Source organism: Loxodonta africana, chromosome 6 (genome assembly GCF_030014295.1).
Source record: "Loxodonta africana isolate mLoxAfr1 chromosome 6, mLoxAfr1.hap2, whole genome shotgun sequence".
Lineage (NCBI taxonomy): Eukaryota > Metazoa > Chordata > Mammalia > Proboscidea > Elephantidae > Loxodonta > Loxodonta africana.
In genome coordinates, this window is record NC_087347.1 from 484759 (window position 1) to 507154 (window position 22396).

General features: G+C 44.6%; 1 protein-coding gene across 5 annotated transcripts in view; it reads left to right on the forward strand.

Moving 5' to 3' along the window:
- The window catches only part of LOC100661670 (contactin-associated protein-like 4), a 162058-nt gene that overhangs the window by 44046 nt on the left and 95616 nt on the right, over positions 1–22396 (forward strand). For all 5 annotated transcript variants that reach the window (XM_064286340.1, XM_064286344.1, XM_064286343.1 and 2 more), the window contains exon 3: positions 15916–16063. In XM_064286340.1, the coding sequence (XP_064142410.1) occupies positions 15916–16063 (148 nt within the window). The remainder of the gene's footprint in view (positions 1–15915; positions 16064–22396) is intronic.

Sequence of the window (22396 nt, forward strand, 5' to 3'; positions counted from 1 at the left end):
GTAACTGCTTCAAGTCCTCTTCAGTTTCAGCAAGCAAGGTTGTGTCATCTGCATAATGCAAGTTGTTAATGAGCCTTCCTCCAATCCTGATGCCCCCTTCTTCTTCATATAGTACAGCTTCTCAGATTATTCACTCAGCATACAGACTGAATAAGCATGGTGAAAGGATACAACCCTGATCCACACCTTTCCTGATTTTAAGCCACACAGTATACCCTTATTCTGTTCCAACAGCTGCCTCTTGGTCTATGTACAGGTTCCCCAAGAGCACAATTAGGTGTTCTGCAATTCCCATTCTTCACAATGTTATCCATAACTTGTTATGATCCACATATGCCTTTGCATAGTCAATAAAACACAGGCAAACATCTTTCTGGTATGCTCAACTTTCAGCCTAGATTCATCTGACATCAGCAATTATATCCCTCATTCCAAGTTCTCTTCTGAATCTGGCTTGAATTTCTGGCAGTTCCCTGTGGATGTAGTGCTGCTCCCACTCTCGAATGATCTTCAGTAAAATTTTACGTATGTGTGATATTAATGATATTGTTCAATAATTTCCACATTCTGTTGGATCTTCTTTCTTTTGAACAGGTACAAATATGGATCTCTTCCAGTCAGGTGGCCAGGTAGCTGTCTTCCAAATTTCTTGGCATAGACAAGTGAGCACTTCCAGCCCTGCATCCCTTTGTTAAAACATCTCAATTGGTATTCCGTCAATTCCTGGAGCCTTGTTTTTCACCAATGCCTTCAGTGCTGCTTGGGCTTCTTCCTTGAATACCGTAGGCTTTTGATCATCTGCTACCTCCTGAAATGGTTGAATGCCTACCAGTTCTTTTTGTACAGTGACTCTATATTCCTTCCATCTTCTTTTGATGCTTCCTGTGTCATTCAGTTTTTTTGCCCATAGAATCCTTCAATATTGCAACTTGAGGCTTGAATTTTTTCTTCAGTTCTTTCAGCATGAGAAATGCCAAGGTTATCTTTCCCTTTTGGTTTTCTAACTCCAGGTCTCTGTACATTTCTTTATACTACATTGTCTTCCTGAGCCGCCCTTTGAAATCTTCTGTTCAGGTCTTTTACTTTATCATTTCTTCCATTCACTTCAGCTATGTTCAAAAGTAAGTTTCAGAGTCTCTTCTGACATCCATTTTAGTCTTTTCTTTCTTTCCTGTATTTTTAATGACCTTTGATGGCCCGATGGTTAAGATCTCGGCTACTAACCAAAAGGTCGCAGTTCAAATTCACCAGGCGCTCCTTGGAAATCCTATGGGGCAGTTCTACTCTGTTCTGTAGGATTGCTTTGAGGCAGAATTGACTCAATGGCAAGAGTTTTTGTTTGTCTGTTTTTTTTTTTTCATGTATGTCCTTAATGTCATCCTACAACTAGACTGGTCCACACTCATTAGTGTTCAATGCTATTCTTGAGGTGGTCTCTAAATTCAGGTGGGATGTTCTAAAGGTTGTACTTTGGCTCTCATGGACTTCTTTTAATTTTCTTCAGCTTCAACTTGAACTTGCATGTGAGCAGCTGATGGTCTGTGCAGCACTTGACCCATGGCCTTGTTCTGACTGATGATATTGAGCTCTCCATTATCTCTTTCCACAGATATAGCTGGTTTGATTTCTGTGTATTCCATCTAGCAATGTTCACGTGTATAGTTGCCATTTATATTGTTGAAAAAGGTATTTCCAATGAATAGTTCATTTGTCTTGCAAAATCGTATCATGCGATTTCTGGCATCATTTCTATCACCAAGGCTATATTTTCCAGTTACTGATCCCTCTTTGTATTCAACTTTTGCATTCCACTCACCAGTAATTATCAGTGCATCTTGTCTACATGTTTGATCAATTTCAGACTGCAGAAGTTGGTAAAAATCTTCAATTTATTCATCTTTGCCCTTAGTGGTTGGTGTGTAAATTTGAGTAATAGTTGTATTAACTAGTTTTCCATGTAGGCGTATGGCTATTTTCCTATCGTTGACACCATTATACTTCAAGATAGATCTCAAAATGTTCTTTTTGTCATTCCTGGCATAGTAGGCCATATAATTGTCAGATGGCTGGTACTAGTCCATTGTAGCTCACTAATGCCTAGGATATCGATCTTCAAGTGTTCCATTTCATTTTTGACAACTTCCAATTTTCCTAGAATCATACTCTGTACATTCTACCTTTCAATTATTAATGGATGTTTGCAACTGTTTCTTCTGATTTTGAGTGATGCCACATCAGCAAATGAAGGTCCAGAAAGCTTTATTCCAACCACGTCATTAAGGTTGACTCTACATGGAGGGGGCAGCTCTTAACCAGTTGTATTTTGTGTGACTTCCAACTTGAGGAAACCCTGGTGGCATAGTGGTTAAGAGTTTGGCTGCTAACCAAAAGGTTTGGCAGTTCAAATCCACCAGGCATTCCTTGGAAACACTATGGGGCAGTTCTACTTTGTCCTATAAGGTTGCTATGAGTCAGAATCAACATAACAGCAATGAGACAGGTTTTTCCAACTTGAGGGGCTCATCTTCTGGCAAATATCAATGTTCCACTGCTATCCATAAGATTTTCACTGGTCAATTTTTTTCAGAAGTAGATCACCAGGTCCTTCTTAGTAGTATATCTTAGACTGAAAGCTCTGCTGAAATCTGTCTACCATGAGGGACCCTACTGGTATTTGAAATACTGGTAGCATAGCTTCCAGCATCACAGTAACAAGCAAGCCACCATGGTATGATAAACTGACAGACGAGGGAGTGTCTTTAAAATACAGGAATTTATTTTTCACAGTTCTATGGGCCTCTCTACAAGTTTCTGTTGTCTGCTGGTGGTCCTTGGCATTCTTTGGTATTCCATGGTCTTCTTTGGGGTCTGTCTTCCCATGTATGTGTCTCTGTGTGTATTTTGCTTTTTTAATTACTCAGAAGTGATTAGGTTTAGGGCCACCCTACACTAGTGTGACCTCATTGACATAGCAAAAGAAACACCTATTTTCAAACCGCACCCTACCCACAGGTACTAGGGTTAGGAATTCAACACATATTTTGGGGGGACACAATTCAATCCACAATATACCCTCACTTGTTTAAACTTTGTTATTTTGTTTTGTATTCTGTTTTCACTGAATTTGGATTCTCCTTTTTATGAGAATCATCGTGGTAGAAGCAAAATATCAGCCTTCCTGAGCAACCACAGTGCTTCTATTTTGCACTTTGGGGGATGGGACCTGGTTTTTGGCTGGCATTTGTTTTTGATAGTGTGAAGTGTTTGACTGAGTCATGACACATTTTTATTTATTTAACCAAGAGGGGTTTGGGTGATTAGGAGTCCAGTCTGGGCCCCTGAAGAACAGGGATCATTACTGTCCCAATATGGAAACTGAATCTTTAGATTTTTCTTTGTCTGCTCACGTTTTGACCAAGAGAACTTACACAGCCAAGTGATGGCAACTTGGCTCAATGATTTTATTGGTGCAGGGCAGAAACGTGTCTCTAAAACACAGGACTTCACATCAAGAGGAACATCCTGAGAGCAGCAGCAGAAAAAACTACGCTTGAGACAGTGTTTTCCAGGCTTAATCTCACCTGCAAATATGGAGAACTTCCTTTGCTGTCTATTTTCTAGAGCACTCAGGTGTAGAATCTTTTCACTTTTAGGCAATTCTAGTGGTAGACTGACGGTGGTACGTCATGATGTCTTTAAGTCATATTGCACTGATACTAGTGAAGTTGGGTACTTTTGCATTTGATTACTGGGTATTGAGCAGACTCATTGGGGAATGCCTGTGCAAGAATTTTTTTCTATTTTCCCACTGTATTGTTGGTCTTTTTCTTATTAGTTGTAGAAGATATGTCTTTATTCTGGATAAACACCCTTTGTCGGTACAATGTGCTTGAAAAATTTTGTGCTACTCTAGGTTTGCCTTTCATATTCTCAATGGTGGCTCTTGATAAACAGAAATCTATAATTTTTATATAATCCAAATTTGCAAACTTTTCCATTTTGTGCAATGCTGTGTGTGTCCTGTCTGTGATATCTTTCCTACCTCAAGATAATGGATTTATTCTCTTAGTTATGATCTGGAAGTTTATTCTTTACCTTTCACATTTAGATCTACAGCCCACCTGGGTATTATGTTTGTATGTGCCTTTTGTGTTTCCATTGGGTTGGGCCACTGTGGGTGTTGAAAGAAGATGGCAAGGAAAGGAGAAGGTGAGGAGTTGGGGTCTAGGTTTTTTTCCCCGTCTCTCTCTCTTTTGGTCCAGGGCTGTGCTTGTGTGTCTCCCAGGGGTCCCTCCAGCAGACAGTCCTCTGTAAGTACACTCTTTCCAGGTCCTGGTACCCCTTAGGGAACTGTGTCACCCCCAGAGTTCCCCACACCCGCTTGCAGTGTTGTAAGTCGTCCCCTGCTCCTCCATCCAGAAGTGGCCTGATTTCAGGTGGCAGCTTTTGCTGAAACTCTGACAGATACACTGGGCAGAATAGTTCTTGCTCTCCCACCTCTATGTATCCTGATACTTTGCTGAGAACTTCTATCAGTTCCAGTAGTTTTCTTGTGGATTCTTTGGGGTTTTCCTTGTATAAGATCATATCATCTGCAAATAGGCATACTTTTACTTCTTCCTTACCAATTTGATGCCTTTTATTTCTTTTCTTGCCTTACTTTTCTGGCTAGAACCTCCAGCACAATGTTGAATAACAGCAAAAACCCAGAAAATAACAATGTTGGTTGTCAAAGATGTGAGGAAATTGGAACTTTTATTCATTGCTGATGGAAATGTAAAATTGTGAAAATGCCATTCTACCTTCTACTTAGTGCAACTCACAAGAGGGTCCAGTGGGTGGGTGGGAGGAGAGTCTCTCTAGGGACATTGTCAGTGGCAATTCCAACCATACTATTTAGTGAGTTTAACACACGCTTTCTCCAACTTCTCCTTGCACATTAAATGAAATCATGTGTGAACCTAATTATTAGTCAGGGCCATGTTTATCAAAACAAAGAAGCATTGAAAACCACCTTCAATTTAATTCACATCCTAAGCAAGCATCGCTCATATTTTCAACCCAAATGCTCTTTGAAGACAAACGTGCCTCGTATATGGGGAAAGTTTAACTCTTTAAACAGACAACGACAAGGGCTAAGTGATTTCTTAAAATTAATTGTTGTCAATAAACATCTCATTGACAAAAGACACTTTGGCGTGTGATTATCTATCTGGACACATACTCTCAACCAAAAATGTTGACGGGTTAAATTATTCCAGAGACGATCTAAACAACCCACGGACAATATAATTCTTTCTTGTTCTATAATTTTTGTTTTGAAGTTAATTACATAGAAAAGCCAAGTTTACTTAGATATCCTGAGCTTTAATGTTAGATTTGGTTGTTTAGATTTTACCACCAGGCCTGGCAAACAAAGTGAGATAGGGATCTGACTAATCTTTAGCATTAGTTGGAATCCCTCAGTGGTGCAAATGGTTAACATGCTTAGCTGCTAACTAAAAGGCTGCAAGTTCAAGTCCACCCAGAGGCACCTTGGAGGAAAGGTCTGATGATCTAAAACAAAATCAGCCATTGAAAAACCTATGAAGCACAGTTCTGCTCTGACACATATGGGGTCACCACGAGTCGGAGTTAACTCTGTGGCACCTGGTTTTTGCTAGTTTCAGTATTGATTATCAATTCATAAATGTGTTGTTTTAAAAATGCATCTGTCAGTTTGTTGTACTGTGGGGGCTTGTGTATTGCTGTTTTGCTGGAAGCTATGCCACTGATATTCAAATACCAACAGGGTCACCCATGGTGGACAGGTTTCAGCTGAGCTTCCAGACTAAGACAGACTAGGAAGGAGGACCCGGCAGTCTACCTCTGAAAAGCATTAGCCGCGGAAAACAGTATGAATAGCAGCAGAACATTGTCTGATATAGTGCTGGAAGATGAGCCCCGCCCAGGTTGGAAAGCACTCCCAAAAGATGCCTGGGGAAGAGCTGCATCTTCAAAATAGAGTTGACCTTAATGACGTGGATGGAGTCAAGCTTCCAGGACCTTCATTTGCTGATGTGGCACAACTCAAAATGAGATGAAACAGCTGCAAACATCTATTAATAATTAGAACATGGAATCTACAAAGTATGAATCTAGGAAAATTGTAAATCATCAAAAATGAAGTGGAACATATAAACATTGATATCTTAGGCATTAGTGAGCTGAAATGGACTGGTATAGGTCATTTTGAATCAGACAATTATATGGCCTACTCGACGGCACTTGGTTTTGGTTTATGCTGCAATCACAAATTGAAGAGGAATGGCGTTGCATTCATCACCACAAAGAACATTTCGAGATCTATCCTGAAGTACAACGCTGTCAGTGATAATACCCACATGCCTACAAGGAAGACCAGTTAATAACGACTATTTTTCAAATTTACACACCAAACACTAAGGCCAAAGGCGAAAAAATGGAAGAGTTCAATCAACTTCTGCATTCTGAAATTGGTCAAACATGAAATCAAGATGCACTGATAATTACTGGTAAGTAGAATGCAAAAGTTGAAAACAATGAACAAAAATCAATAGTTGGAAAATAAGGTCTTGGTAATAGAAACTATGCTGGAGATTACATGAAAAAATTTTGCAAGACCAATGACTTCTTCATTGCAAATACCTTTTTTCACCAACATAAATGGTGACTGTACGCATGGACCTTTCCACATAGAATACACAGGAATCAAATCGACTACACCAGTGGAAACAGACAATGGAAAAGCTCAATGTCATCAGTCAGAACAAGGCCAGGGGCCCACTGTGGAACAGACCATCAATTTGCTCATATGCAAGTTCAAATTCAAACTGAAAAAAATTGGAACAAGTCCACGAGAGCCTAAGTATGACTTTGAATATATCCCACCTGAATTTAGAGACCATCTCAAGAGAAGATTTGATGTGTAAACACTAATGGCCAAAGACCAGATGAACTGTGGAAGGACATCATACATGAAGAAAGCAAGAGGTCATTAAAAAGACAGGAAAGAAAGAAAAGACCAAAATGAATGCCAGAAGAGACTCTGAGACTAGCTCTTGAATGTTGAGTAGCTAAAGCAAAAGAAAGAAGCAATGAAGTAAAAGAGATGAACAGAAGATTGCAAAGGGTGGCTTGAGAAAAAAAGTAAAGTATTATTATAATGACATGTGCAAAGACCTGGAGACAGAAAACCAAAATGAAAGAACACGCTCAGCATTTCTCAAGCTGAAGGAACTGAAGAAAAAATTCAACTCTCAAATTGCAATATTGAAAAATTCTACAGAGAAAATATCAAATGATGAAGGAAGCATCTAAGGAAGATGGGAGGAATACACAGAGTTACTATACCAAAAAGAACTGGTCAACATTCAACAATTTCAGGGGGTAGCATATGATCAGAAACCAATGGTACTGAAGGAAGAAGCCCAGGTGAAAAACACGCCTCTAGGAATTGACAGAATACCAACTGAGATGTTTCAGCGAAGGGATGCAGCTCTGGATGTGCTCACTCATCTATGCCAAGAAATTTGGAAGACAGCTACCTAGCCAACCAACTGGAAGAGATCCATATTTATGCCTACTCCCAAGAAAAGTGATCCAACCGAATGCAGAAATTATTGAACAACGTCATTAATTCCACATGTAAGTAAAATTATGATGAAGATCATTCAAAAGTGGCTGCAGCTGTATATTGAAGGGAACTGCCAGAAATTCAAACCAGATTCAGAAGAGGATATGGAACTAGGGATATCACTGGTGATGTCAGATGGATCACGGCCGAAAGCAGGGAAAACCAGAAAGATGTTTACCTGTGTTTTATGGACTATGCAAAGGCATTCAGCTCTGTGGATCATAATAAATTATGGATAACATTGTGAAGAATGGGAATTCCAGAACACTTAATTGTGCTCGTAAGGAACCTTTACATAGATCGAGAGGCAGTCATTCAAACAAACAAGAGGGTACTGTGTGGTTTAAAGTCAGGAAAGGTGTGCATCAGGATTGTATTCTTTCACCATACCTATTCTATCTGTATGCTGAGCAAATAATCTGAGAAGTTGGACTTGAAGTACTTACTGATGAACATCAAAGACCACAGCCTTCAGTATGGATTACACCTCAACATAAAGAAAACAAAAATCCCCACAATTGGACCAATAAGCAACATTATTACAAACTGGGAAAAGATTGAAGTTTTCAAGGATTTCATTTTACTTGGATCCACAATCAACACCCATGGAAGCAGCCGTCAAGAAATTAAAAGACACATTGCATTGGGCAAATCAGCTGCAAAAGACCTCTTCAAAGTGCTGAAAATCAAAGATGTCACCTTGAAGACTAAGGTGTGCCTGACCCAAGCCATGGTGTTTTCAATCGCCTCCTATGCATGTGAAAGCCGGACAATGAATAAGGAAGACCGAAGACTAATTCATGCCTTTGAATTGTGGTGTTGGAGAAGAATATTGAATATACCATGGACTGCCAAAAGAACAAACAAATCTGTCTGGGAAGAAGTATAGCCAGAGTGCTCCTTAGAAGCAAGAATGGTGAAACTAAGTCACATACTTTGGACATGTTGTCAAGAGGGATCAGCCCCTGGAGAAGGATATCATGCCTGGTAAAGTACAGCATCAGTGAAAAAGAGGAAGACCCTCAAGGAGATGGATTGACACAGTGGCTGAAACAATGGGCTTAAGCATAACAGTGATTGTGAGGATAGTGCAGGATAGGGCAGTGTTTCGTTCTGTTTCATATAGGGTCCCTATGAGTCAGAACAACTCGATGGCACCTAACAACAACAACAACAACAACAACAGATTCTCAGTGTTTGGTTTTTTAAATATAAGCATTATTCTAGTGTAAGAGATAAGACCTTTACATTAATAAACCTAGACACTGTATCACCAATGTCACTAGTACTTGTTCCACTTAATGTCTTTATCTAGAAATAGTAATTGTTCTAGCTGGTAGCTTAAGGAATAATTATTGTTATATATAACTTACAAAATGCAATTCTTTAAAATTCATACAAGTAGTGTTTATATTGTTATAAGGTGGCATCTGGACATATTTAAGACACATGTAAATGCATCAAGTGTTTATTTTGTTGAAGGATTTTGGAAGGTTTATAAAATAATGTCTCTGTCTCCTACTGCTCATGAAATAATAAAATAGATGGCAAATCACCATAATGCTGGTTCTGGAAGGACTCAGGGCCTCTTGGGAAAGTGATTAGTTCCACCAGGGGCAGGAAAGGACACGCTGGGCCTGAAGCAAACAAGGAAGCACTCAGTACCCATGGGGCCCTGTCACTGGGGCTGACCTGAAGGGGCTCTCCCTCGTTCAAACTTGGAATGGTTTGAGCATGAGAAAGTGTAGCGGCTGTAATGGGTTATACGTGAGCCATTGCTCCACCAGCTTCTGAAAATAAAAGAGAAGGAGGGAGAGGAGAGAGAGTAAATTCTTCTAAACAGAAGAACATCGACACTCCATCTGAGAGAATGCTAATATTAGAGAATCACCATTTTCTAACCCCACTGTGAACACCGATTCAGGCAGGGATCATAAATGGGTGCTAAAACCTTTGCATGAAATGTTTGCTGGAACATGATGTTCACATGAGCTCAGAGAATCTCACTACACTTTACTGGTCAGTTGCAAAGAGAAGTCACTCCCTTAACCAAGTAACCAAAAGCGATGTCAAGGGAGCGGCAAGACTGAGACCACCAGCCTGGTGGGTCAGAGTGCGCAGCACACAACCTCAGCTTGTGGAGTTTTTGTGCAACCTAACTCTAATATGAGGTAATCCATGTAAATATGGGACAAATTCATGGTGAGCCACATTCCACAAGTTGGCTGATGTAGACTCTTCAAAAAAATCAACAAGGTGAGGTGGAGGACTATCCTACATTAAAAAAAAAAGAGGGAGGTATTTAACTTCGGGCTGTACACTAGTGTGATTGCTGAATTAGAGTTGTCAGTGTCGTAGTGATTTGGGAGAAGGTCCTGTTTTTAGGAGATGCACACTGGATTTAGGCACAAGGAATCATGTCTACAACTGTTTTCAAGCGGTTCAGCAACAACCAATTACATGCGTGCATGTATTGTGTGGTGTAGATACACATGTGTATGTATGAGTATATATGTATGCCTGTGTGCGTACATGGAAACCCTGTGGAGTGGTGATTAAGAGTTCAGCTGCTCTCCGAGAGGCCACAGTTGGAATCCACCAGGCGCTCCTTGGAAATCCTATAGGGCAGTTCTACTCTGTCCTAGAGGGTTGCTATGAGTCAGAATTGACTCGAGGGCAAGGGGTTTGGTTTTTTGTTTTTTTACTGTGTGCATTGTGTGAGTGTATGTGCATATGTGAGTGTGGTTGTGCACACATGTGTATACACAGAGAAAGTAAATATGGCAAAGTGTCGACAATGAGCAATTCTAGGTATCTAGGTGAAAGCTGTACAGATTTAGCATTCCACTTAGTCAATTCAAATGTAGGTTTAAATGTTTTTTCAAGAATGGTGGGAAATGGTGTTATGGATTGAACTGTGTCCCTCAAAAAGTTATGTTTGAATCCTTACCCCTGTACCTGTAAATATGACCCTGTTTGGAAGTAGGGTTTTTTCTTTTTTATGCTAATGAGGTCATACCACAGTAGGGTGGGTGGGTCCTAAACCCAATCACTTCTGAGTGATGTTTTATAAAAAGAGCGGCATAGACCCGGAGACAGAAACGGGGGAAGAAACACCAAGGATTGCCAGCAGACACTGCAAACTAGGAGAGAGGCCACAGAAGGACTGACATGTCCCAGGCCCTGAATCTGGATTTCTAACCCACTGAACTGTGAAAAAATAAATTCCTGTTCTTTAAGCCACCCATGTGTGATAATATGTTTGTTAAAGCAGTCCTTGGTAACTAAGAGTGGAAACCCTCTGGCATAGTGGTTAATGGCTACAGCTGCAAACCAAAAAGGTCAGCAGTTCAAATCCACCAGCCGCTCCTTGGAAACTCTATGGGGCGGTTCTACTCTGTCCTAGAGGGTCGCTATGAGTGGAAATGAGTAGGTAACTATGATATCATCTATTTACCTCCATTAACATAATATTAACTTCTTTAAAAAAAAAAAAACAAAAAACATTGCCCTTGAGTCGATTCTAACTTATAATGACCTTGTAGGACAGAGTAGAACTGCCCCATAGGGTTTCCAAGGAGTGGCTGATGGATTCGAGCTGTTGATCTTTTTGGTTGGAAGCCAAGCTCTTAACCACTATGCCACCAGGGCTCAATTGACAGCTTAGAGACCCATTTTACTGTTTGTCCCTCTAATCCCACCCGTCAAACAGAAGCTTAATTTCCAGAATGTGGAGTCAGCATGCCAGCATGATCTCTGTTTCCTGAACTAAAAAAAAAAAAAAATTGCTAGTGTCATTTAAATAAAATTTGAATGTAATAACAATGTTGAATTATAATGCTTTGGTCATAGGAGCTGCTGTTTGTAGCTTAGCTCTTTAAATAGGTGTCTTGAATATTAACCCAATAAAGTTAGTACTATTCAGAGTCTGACCAATGGGGGTCTCGGCAAGAACAGCTACATCAACCAAAACACCGGCAATGGGCATCATTGCAAAGGGCAGAGTGTGACGACCTACAGTGTACCTGGCAGTGCTTGACAGCATCAATCCTCAGTTCTTTGAGGACCCCACTTATAGATGTAGAAACTGAGGCTGCGGTGAGTCCACTTATCACTCCTTAGGCTCACAGGGGTCCCAAGTGGATCTTTCTAGGAAGATCACCTGGGCCCCATTCAAAGGCATGGATGGACAGTACTCATCCATGAGGGACCATGGAGAAAGCAGTGATGTCTCCTGGATGTGCCAGAGCTCCCACTGTCCAGTTTTCTTTGTCTGTGGTCCTGTTTGTCTACATGGAGGGGGTTCCTTGGGAACTCATGGGCTCTGCCCCCTGGCCCTAGGGGTAGCTGTTCCCTGAGGTCAGGCTAGGGTTACTTAGGGATGCCACCTGCATTTCTGCTGAGTCATGCAACTTGTCACCAGGTAGAAGATGATAGAAGGAAGGCTCTGTTCTCTGTGCTCCGAATTTCACTATCACTAAATCAAGAAGTCTCTTTGACAGTCAGTAAAAATGTAATTATGTGATCAGAGTTTACTGAAATTGAAAGTGCAGCACCCCAACACAGTATGCATTTTATTTTATCTTTTGTTTCTAAAACACCTAGAACTAAGAGATGTTTAATGCTGGCGGTAGAATTCTCACCTACCGTGTGGGAAACCCGGGTTCCATTTCCAGCCAATGCACAGCCACCATCCTCCTGTCCCTGAAGGCTTGTGTGTTTCTATGATGCTGAACAGGTTTTGGCGGAGCTTCCAGACTAAGACAGACTGGGAAAAAAGGTCTGGCCATCTACTTCTGAAAATCAGCCAATAAAAACCTTATGGATCACAGTGGTCTGATCCAAAACCAATGATGGGGATGGTGCAGGACCAGGCAGCATTTTGTTCTGTTGTGTATGGGGTTGCCATGAGTAGACAGCAGTTAACAACAATGTTGATGGCAGAGTTTAACAGGAGTGTCATAAGGGCCAGAATCCCCCTTTCCTGAACATAAACTGTCACTGCTTGGGGAGGAAGCCTCTCAGCTGAGGCTCAGAGGAAGAGAGGGCATAGCAACCTTTCCAGCCTCTCCCAGCCTAGCAAGGGGAGAATGGTTAAGGGTCGCAGGAAGATGTGGAGCCATCCATCAAATAACAGGGGAATTTGTTCCCTGTGGCCACCTTAACAAAGTACCACAAAATGGATGCCTTATAAGAACACAGAGTTATTCTCTGTAGTTCTGGAGGCCATGAGTCTAAATTCAAGGTGTTGGCAGGGTCGTGTTCTCTCCAAAACCCAAAATCAAACCCAGTGCTGTTGAGTCAATTCCGACTCATAGCAACCCTATAGGACAGAGTAGAACTGCCCCGTAGTTTCCAAGGAGTATCTGGTGGATTTGAACTGCTGACCTTTTGGTTAGCAGCTGTAGCACTTAACCACTACACCACCAGGTTCTCTCCAAAAGCTCTGGAGAAATTTCCTTCCTTGTCTCTGGACTTCTGGTAGCCCCAGGCGGTCCTTGGCTTATAGATGCATCTCCACATAGTGTCCTTCCCTCTGTCTGTGTCTCTTCTTGGATAAGGACCCTGTGAGATGGGATTAAGACCCACCCTACTTCAGTGTGATCTATTGTTAATTTAACCGATAATGTCTTCAAAGACCCTGTCTCCAAACAAGGTCACCTACATGGGTACCAGGGATTAGGACTTTAACATATCTTTTTGGGGACACAACTCAATCCGTGGTAAGGAGGTTCCAGGACCAAAACTTGGATTTCTGTTTCTTGGTTAGGAAGATTCAGAAAGGGCTGATTGAATTCTTCATCCCAGATACCTGAACTCCTTATTTTCGAGATGAGAAGAATGTCATGAATATTGAAAACATTTGTTGATTTTGCTTATTTTTCTAAAATTCAAATCTAAATTTCCACCTGGGAAAACTATTAGACATTCAATTGACTTTTAAACAAAATAGGACGTGAGCACTCCGAAAGGTTCTTTGTTCAGTGAGTTGTAGGATTGGATCCACTATGAATAGCGTGTGGAGGCAATTAAGACTCAATCAGTGACCCCTAATGTGCAGCTCAGAGGTTTGAGTCAAGACTGGACAATTCTTAGGACGATTGTAAGGACAAGAAGAATGGCATTTTCATTTGAAATTTTAAAGTTACATCAATGTTATCTTAATGGAGCTTTCGTATTATAATGCTTGGGAAATTAATACGGAGTTGAAAGGCACCTCTTAGAGCGATCCTAAAGGTCTACAGAAAACAAGTGACGAATACCAGTGAAGCATTCTTATAGAATGCATTTTCTTGCTTTTTGATGAACATGAGCAGAATTTAAATCTTCATTGTTTTCACTCTCTTTTTAAGTTTAAAGTGAATTATTTATACCATAACTGATATACCAAAAAAACCAACCCATTGCCTTTGAGTCATTTCTGACTCATAGTGACCCTCTAGGACAGAGCAGAACTACCCGGTGGAGTTTCCAAGGAGCACCTGGTGGATTCAAACTACCAACCTCTTGGTTAGCAGATGTAACTCTTAACCACTACGCTACCACAGTTTTCATAGCTGATATAGTTAGTTTTAAACCTGAAAGTTAGTTGCCAACTTGTTAGTTACCATCGAGTCCGTTCTGACTCATGGTGACCCTTACACCAGTAAAAACTCCAGGATAAGGAGAGAAGGATAAATAAAGTTTGGTTAGCAAACATTTTGTTCTAAAAAACATCTCAGCTAATCATTTATGAGGCAAAGAGCAGAAGTCTGGAGGGTCTGTTGGCCTTGTCCTAGGCAGACATGGGGCATCTGTCAGTCTTATCCAAGTCGTGTGGGGGAGGGGTTCTTGGCAGTGAACAGTTCCCCGGGGCGCAAAAATGTGGTGGATTTCTTGGAATATCACCGTTTTCCAGGATCACGGGGCTCAAGAAAAGTTCGACATTGTCAAGGAAGACAAGCATGCCTGTGAGAAAACAAACCCCCCTGTGCACACACCTCACATCTGCAATGCCACATTCCTTCCTGAATTAGCTTGTTAGTGCACAAAAATTAAATCTACGTCACATGCTGGGAGAGCCCCGTAGGCAGCTGAAACCTCCATTCAGGCTCGGACCTTTCAGTTGAGCAATAATGAAACCTGATTATAGGCCGCACTTCACAAACATTTCAGAAAACATCCAGTTCTATCATGTAACCCAAGTGTGCTCTGGCGGCTAGTGGAATGTGGGAAGTGAAGCAGAGGCTCCAGCACACATGTTCTTGCTCCCTGGGGAGGTGGGCCATGCAGACCTGGAAGGAGCCTTTCCTGGTGAGGCAGAGTCCCTGCTCTCACTCCCTGCACATGCGCAGCACCCTTCAAGTAGCCTTGGTCTCAGGTCCTGCTCACCTGGTTCACCTGATTCACCTGGCTCACCTGGCCTACCCTCCATTGAGGTGTAGGGCAGAGAATGCCAGCGTGGGTGGGTCCAGTGGTCCGGACGCCTGCCTGACCTCACAAACCTCACCTTCCCGAGGTCTGCAGTCCAGGGCCTTAAACGGAAGCGTTCGCCAAGGGCCCTTCTAGCTTTCAGCACCGGAATCCATGCTATCCCTCCTGATCGTCTGGAATCATCACCGAATTTGCCCTCAGATCCAGTGTTTTAAGGCAAATCTTCACTGCCTGGAGATGAGGCATAAAGTTTATGTGGCGGGCGCTTTACTACAGCAAGCTTTGAGGAGGGCACCGCAGTCCACTGGCGGCTTAATCCTGATAGTAAAACTCAAACCAGCCTTTCGATAAGGAGCCTCAGAACCTGGGAACACTGCTCAGAGGAAAGGCTGTCACAACAGCGCTCTGCAGATGGCCAGCTGGCTTTTCTGTTTCGTGGGAGCCTGACCTCGTGCTGGCCTGAGAGACAGCCCAGTGTGTCACGGAGACAGCAGCCAGGGCCCAGAGGTCACAGCTTTACTGAGCGATGCCAGGACGGTGACGGTGGGGATGAGGGGCGGAGGGTGCGCTTTGTGTGGGGGCACCGCCCTCATCCTCCTTCATCCTCAAGGATGGTTCCAGGTTTCAGGCCTCTCACTGGGATCTCTGCTGCAATCCCAATCCGTCCCTGTGGGAGGGTGCTTTCGGGAATTGCTTTTGGAGGCCTGTGGACTGTGTGATCCTCAAGCTTCTGGGGAGGCGAGGAGTGAAGACAGGACGAGGCAGGGGTGGAGAGGAGAGAAGAGAGGGGAAGGAGGGAGGGTCCGTGAGGGAGAGCCGCGAGTACTGAGCCTGTCCCTCTCTCGCAGGGCTTCCAGGGGAACGTGAACGCGGACAGCGTGGTGCTCTACAGGCTTCGGCCGCCCTTGGAGACGCGGCACCTGCGCTTTCTACCGGTGGCCTGGAACCGCGATGGCCGCATCGGGATGCGAGTGGAGCTGTACGGCTGCGCCTACCGTGAGTGCGCGGCTGGGGTGGGCGCAGTACAGCGAGGTCCGGATGCGCGTAGAGCTGCAGGCCTGCACCTACTGTGAGTGCCTGATGGGCGGGCACGGGGGACGGTCCGGGCGTGCCGCCCTTTAAACATGCGGGCGCCGGGGTGGGCACCTGAGCGTGCATCTGAGGGGCGCACCCAGGTGCTGGAGACGTCTCACCAACTCGGACCCCACCTCTCAAGGCCACGCTTGTGTTCTGAGCACCTTTCCTGCAGAAGGCCCGGATTTAGAAAAGGGGATAGCGCCCCGCCCAGAGTCACCAAGCCTTCGCTCTAAAACCCACCGCAGGCGTTGGTTGTCTCTCAGTGGCGCATCGTTCACTTTCAGGGGTGTTGTGTCCCCCGGAAAATCTCAACTTTTAAGGCTCCTTCTCAGATTAAAGTTTTTCCTTAAGTTATTTAGCAAGGATAATGATTCTTTGTCATATGTTTACATGAACCTAGGATAAAAATCACAGGCTGTTTTAATTAGGGTTCCTTTACAGGCATGGAACCCCAGTGGCTCAGTGGTTAAGTTACAGGTCGGCAGTTCAAACCCACCAGCCACTCCTTGGAAACCCTATCGGGCAGTTCTCCTCTGTTCTGTAGGGTTGCTATGAGTCCCAATCAACTGGAGGGCAGCGAGTTTTTTCACTGGGGCGCGTTATCGTCTCTTCACACCAGGACGGGATGGGAGGTACTCGAGCCTGCACTCAGCTCCACCCCAGTGGCTCTCTCTGTCCCTCTCTCTTTCTCTACCCAGTTGCTGCAGAGTCGATTCTGACTCATAGCTACCCTGTAGGACAGGGTAGAGCTGCCCCATAGAGCTTCCAGGAAGCACCTGGAGGATTCGAACACCTGATCTTTTGGTTAGCAGCCATAGCACTTAAACACTAGCCACCAGGGTTTCCGTAAATGTGTATATATATATACATATATATATATATATTAAACCCATTGCCGTCAAGTCGATTCTGACGCATAGCGACCCGATAGGACAGCATAAAACTGCCCAGTAGAGTTTCCAAGGAGCGCCTGGAGATTCGAACTGCCATCCTCTTGGATAGCAGCCGTAGCACTTAACCACTATGCCATAGTGCCAAATACATAGCTATTTCATAAACCCCACAAAGCCCACTTGGGCAGAGGCATAACCCCCACCACAGATGTAACCTGGATACACAGCCTCAGCAAAGTCACGGTGGGTTCAGGGGGTACCCCTGCATGGCCTAGCTCCCCACTGTCTTCTCTACACCCTCCCTCCACTGTTAATAGGGGTGTACTCTGTGGCTCAGGTGGCCTGCGCAGATCGCACTGCCCTGTGGTGCGTGTGGGGCAGGTGGGTTAGACCTGGAAGCCATCACCCAGGGGCAGCTCCAGTCAGAGTCTCTAGGCCCTACCTCAGCGGCTCCCTGCCAGGGCCGCATGCTTACTGCTGCTCTGCAGAGCCCAGAATGTTCAAGAAAAAACACCAAAACTCCCCCCCGCCAGGCCAAGAGGGTGTACCCAAGCCTGGTGGAGGCCAAGTCTGTGCTGATGTTCATCCCACAGCGTGAGCACTGGGAAGAGTAAGGTCACAGTGTTTGCTGAAGGGCAGGAACAGGTGGATGCAGACCCGAGGAGCCTCTTCACTGAAGCTCTTGAGGGAACGACATCACCCCACCCTGTCACAGAGAGCGATCGAAGGCAGAGGATAGGGTCTAGCATATCCCTCCTGAGTGCTCTGTGTGGACTCCTGGTGGTCCATCCAACTTGGCCGCCAGCCCCTTCGAGGCCGTGGATCTGCAGGCCACCTGCCACCATTTTGAGTGCTCCCCTCCTCTCACTGAATACACATTAACACGCCGTCTTCCTTCTCCCACTCCTGTGGGCTCTGGACTGAGGATGTGTCATCTGTGGGCTCTTGGAGCTGAGAGTGGACATCTAATGAACTAATAGAGTGCAGGTTGTTGCGGCCAATTTGCTGAGGGTGCTGTAATGTAACTTCTGTGGTGCCTCCAGGACGTGGGTGCCACAGGAATCTCCAACCAGCCAGGGACCCCAACACCACCCTAGGGCTCGAGGACCTGCTGAAGGACTCACAGGGATCACTCACGGCTGTGGTGGAAGGACACAGAATAAAGTCAGCAGCAAGAAGTGTGCACAGCGAATCCAGGAGAGACCAGGCACCCGAGTTCAGGGTGCCCTCCCAGGGGAGTCCTGTGGATGGTACTTACAACAGCAACAATGAGGACAACACGCCTGGGGAGTGTTGCCACCAGGGATGCCACGAGCCGTGGTGTCCAGGGTTTTACTGAGGATCAGTCAAGGAGGCACAGAGCACCACGTGGCTGACTTTGGTTACTCAGCCTCCACCCTCAGAGGTCAAACTGATCCCATGTGACCCACAGCCCAGGTGAACAAGAGCAAGTATCCCAGCAGGGGAGACACACGAGCCCTGCACAGGGCATACTCAGGCCTCTCTTTCCTTGCACAAGCAAGTATTACAGCTCTTTTTAGCTCTGCCAGCAAGACTTCTGCCTGTAGGAGGCTCTCCATCCATGGGTCAGCAAGCCCACCACAGCTGCTACCACCATGCTGTAGTGGGGCCTGCATGGCTGCCGAGGCTTCTGCTCTGCTGCTGGACCTCACTGACCTCTGCTGCTGGACCTCACTGACCTCTGCTGCTGGACCTCACTGACCTCTGCTGATGACTCCTGCCATGCTACCCAGGCCTGTAGGGCTCTCTTGCCTCCAAGCTGCTTCTCACTGTCTCATGCCGTCTTCAGTGTTCATTCTTTCTTCTGGGTCTAGGAGGTTCTCAGTGCAGGAACCTTGGGTCCTTGGTCCAAACAACCCACTCCACTTCAGACTCTTCTTCTTGATGGTAGTGAGGTCCCCTCCCAAACTTCTGTGCAATTGGCCTTTATGTAAGCTTACTCCTTGTCAATTTCAAGTCACAGCCCTCCCACCAGCACCACTGACCAAGCCCCTGGGTAAACTGCAAATACTTAATTTGTATAGTAAACTGACCAATCCCCTCAGTGAACCATAAGTCACTCAATTTGCGTAGTCCCAGCCAATCACTCTGTGGGTCTTACCAGCCCGTGGCTAGAACACCATATAAAAGTGATCCATTGCATTTCAGTGCCACAAAGGTAGCATATCTGTTTTCTTTATAAGGAAGAAACAAACACAAGAATCATGCACAGCAAATGTGAGATGGGGATCAGGAATGGGTAGAGAGTAGGTGGAGAGGTTGGTTGTTTGGGGTTGGGCAAGGAGTGGTCACAGCCATGAATAGTGGCATTCCAGGCACAGACTGTCAGATGGAGGTGTCCAGCCAGATAAGACACAGTGCCGGCCAAGGGGCCTTGTGGGGCTGATGCTAACAACACCAGGTCTGTGCCAGTGACCTCAGAGAAGGCGCATATCCTGAGGCCGGACTTTTCCAGGCAGCCCCACCCAAGGCTGAGCCACCTCTGGGACATTTACCAGCTGGGCTCCTTTCCATTTTGTGGTTTCTTCTTCTATATTGTCCATCTTCCTACATCCCCAGACATTTCTAAATTTGTGTGCTCTCTTTGGCCCTGGCTAAGACTTCTCTTACTAGACTTTCTCTTTGATCTTGTAACATTTATTGGCTGCCTCTCCCATTACTCAGGGAACACCTTCAAGTTCATTATTCTTGGAGTAGGACACGTACTTTCACCAGGGTGGCAGCCAGCCCGATGTTCCTTCGTAACAGGCTGTTACTCCATACTCCAATCCTCAGAAAGAATGTGACTCTGCAGTTTTCTTGGGATCAGCTCGCACCCCAAATTTAGCAAAGCCATGCCACAGAGAACACGAGGGCCCACATAAAAATTCAGAAGTTGATCTGTCGCCACAACTTGAAAAGAAGCATAGTCCTATTTTAATAAATCTGAAACGAGCTGCCTTTCATCGTCATTAATGAGAGACATAGTTCTTCATACTTCATCTCTGGAAGTAGTACAACAAGCTCAACACTTCTCGGCGTATTATGCATAAGAGTGGTGAAACGCTTGTTCTATTCGCCCACATTTGCACTGGTCCATTCAACACCACAGCCACTTCATCAGCCAGAGGATTGGAAACGACTCCTGACCAGTCTCTGCTTCTCAGGTCTTCTCATCATTCCATCCTGCACAGGGATCCTGGGATCTTGGTCTTTCCTGAGCATGTGATGTCCCGGCTCTTACCTGTGCTTTCAGGAGAAACCAAATTGCCTGTCACACTCTCAAGGCCTTGAATGGAACCTCCTGGTCACTTTTGTCTCCACAGCATCTCTCAAGTACTCCACATTTCTTCCTGTACAATCTTCTCCTTACACACTTAGCACTATGCTCTTTTTTATGGATTTCTGCCTTGGTGGAATGGTTTTTCAGTTAAGCACTCTCCCCTACTTCCCCTCTGGGCAAAGGAAGGCCATCAGGTAGCACTGGTCACTTTGCATACTAACGCCAACCTGTATCTTCAGCACCGATCTCTTTATACATCTCACCTCCCAGCTCCACCTGCTCTGGGTGCCTCATTGTGGTAAACAGGGATTATTTCTTCCAATCCCCTCTAGGGGCTGTTGCCTACTTGATGTCCTCTGACTCAGGGGACACACCTGCCGCTTGAATGTGTTAACTCAAATCGGTTAACTCAGGACCCCCTCACACACAGTCCACCCCCAAGCCCAGTGGGCCTACCTTCCAAATGTATGTTTAAACTCCCCACTTCTCTGTATCCTGATGCTGTTTCCTACATTTGGATCATTCCATGCACCACTGCACTGACTGCAGCAGCCTCCACGTGCACCCCTGACCCCATTGTATGCCACCTCAAGCGTCTGGGGGAAGGAGGCTTCTTGAGTGAAAATCTGATAAATGCAAACAGTCCTCTTTTCCACTCCCAAAGGAGCACTGAGAACACTGCACAATCTCTTGATGGCAATGAGGTTGGGTTCCAATTCCTCATGCCTGATGACCCTCATCTGCCCCTCTTGGTCCACGTCCTGCCCCAAGCAGAAGAAGGGAACACAGAGAGCCCCTGATGATGAGCACTTTCCACTCAACCTCCATTCATTATTTTTTAGAATAGATTTTTTGTGCTGATATATATATATATATATCATAAAAAGCAAAGATGTCACTCTGATGACTAATGTGTGCCTGACACAAGCCATGGTCTTTTTTAATATCCTCATGTGCATAAAAAAAAAAAAAAAAACATGTGCATAGACAATGAAAAAGGAAGACAGAAGAATTAATGCTTTCAAATCGTGATGTTGGAGAAGAATATTAAATATACCATGGCCTGCCAGAAGAATGATTAAATCAGTCTTAGAAAACATACAACCAGAATGTTCTTTAGGAGGGAGGATGGTGGGACTTCAGGTTGCTTACTTTGGACACGTCATCAGGAAAGCTCAATTGCTGGGGAAGGTCATCATGGTTGGTAAAGTGGAGGGTTAGGGAGAAAAGGGAAACCCTCCCTGAGATGGATTGACACAATAACCACAACAAGGTGGCTTTGCTGAAACATATCAGTGGTTGTGAAGATGGCGCAGAACCAGGCAAAGTTTTGTTCTGTTATACATACGGTAATCACGAGTTGGAGCTGACTCTCTGGCAACTAACTACAGTACTATCAAAAGTGTGTAGTTGTGTAAGCTTTCACAACTGTGCAGCCAGCCCCCAAATGGTAAACAGAACATTAACCCCCTGCCCATCATGCCCTTCAGGAACCACGCTTCACCCCTCTCCTGACTCTAACGCCATACAGTAGTTTTGCCTGTTTTTTTAACTTTGTACAAATGAACACTTCAGTATGCATTGCTTTGTGTCTGGCTTCTTTGGCTCCACTCTCCAGGTTGTTTCTCCAACTCCTTCCTCAGCCCCCAGGTCCAGCTCTTTTCTAACAGCTCCCTTGGAGAACCGTGCCCAGGTCAGGTGTCATTCCTGTGTGCTCCCATGGTAACCTGCTCCATCCCCATGGCAACCTGCTCTATTCCCATGGCAACCTGAGTCATGCTACTGCTGTGTTGTAACTGCTCATTATTAATCTATTGGTGGGATAGATGAATGCATAAATGGCTGGATTATCAGGAGTGGAGTGAGGGGAGCAGAAGCGCCGACCCACAGGTGGCTGTGTCCATCCTCCACGTAACATCTGAGACATTTAAACAAGAAGGAGGGGAGTGGGGGATCTGAGCCCAGACTATATGACTGGCAGCTTTGAGGCTTTGATTATCTGGTTAAATACTGAGTGCTTGAGAGGAAAAAAAATGGGTTATATCTAATACTCTGATCACGAATCAATAATTTAAC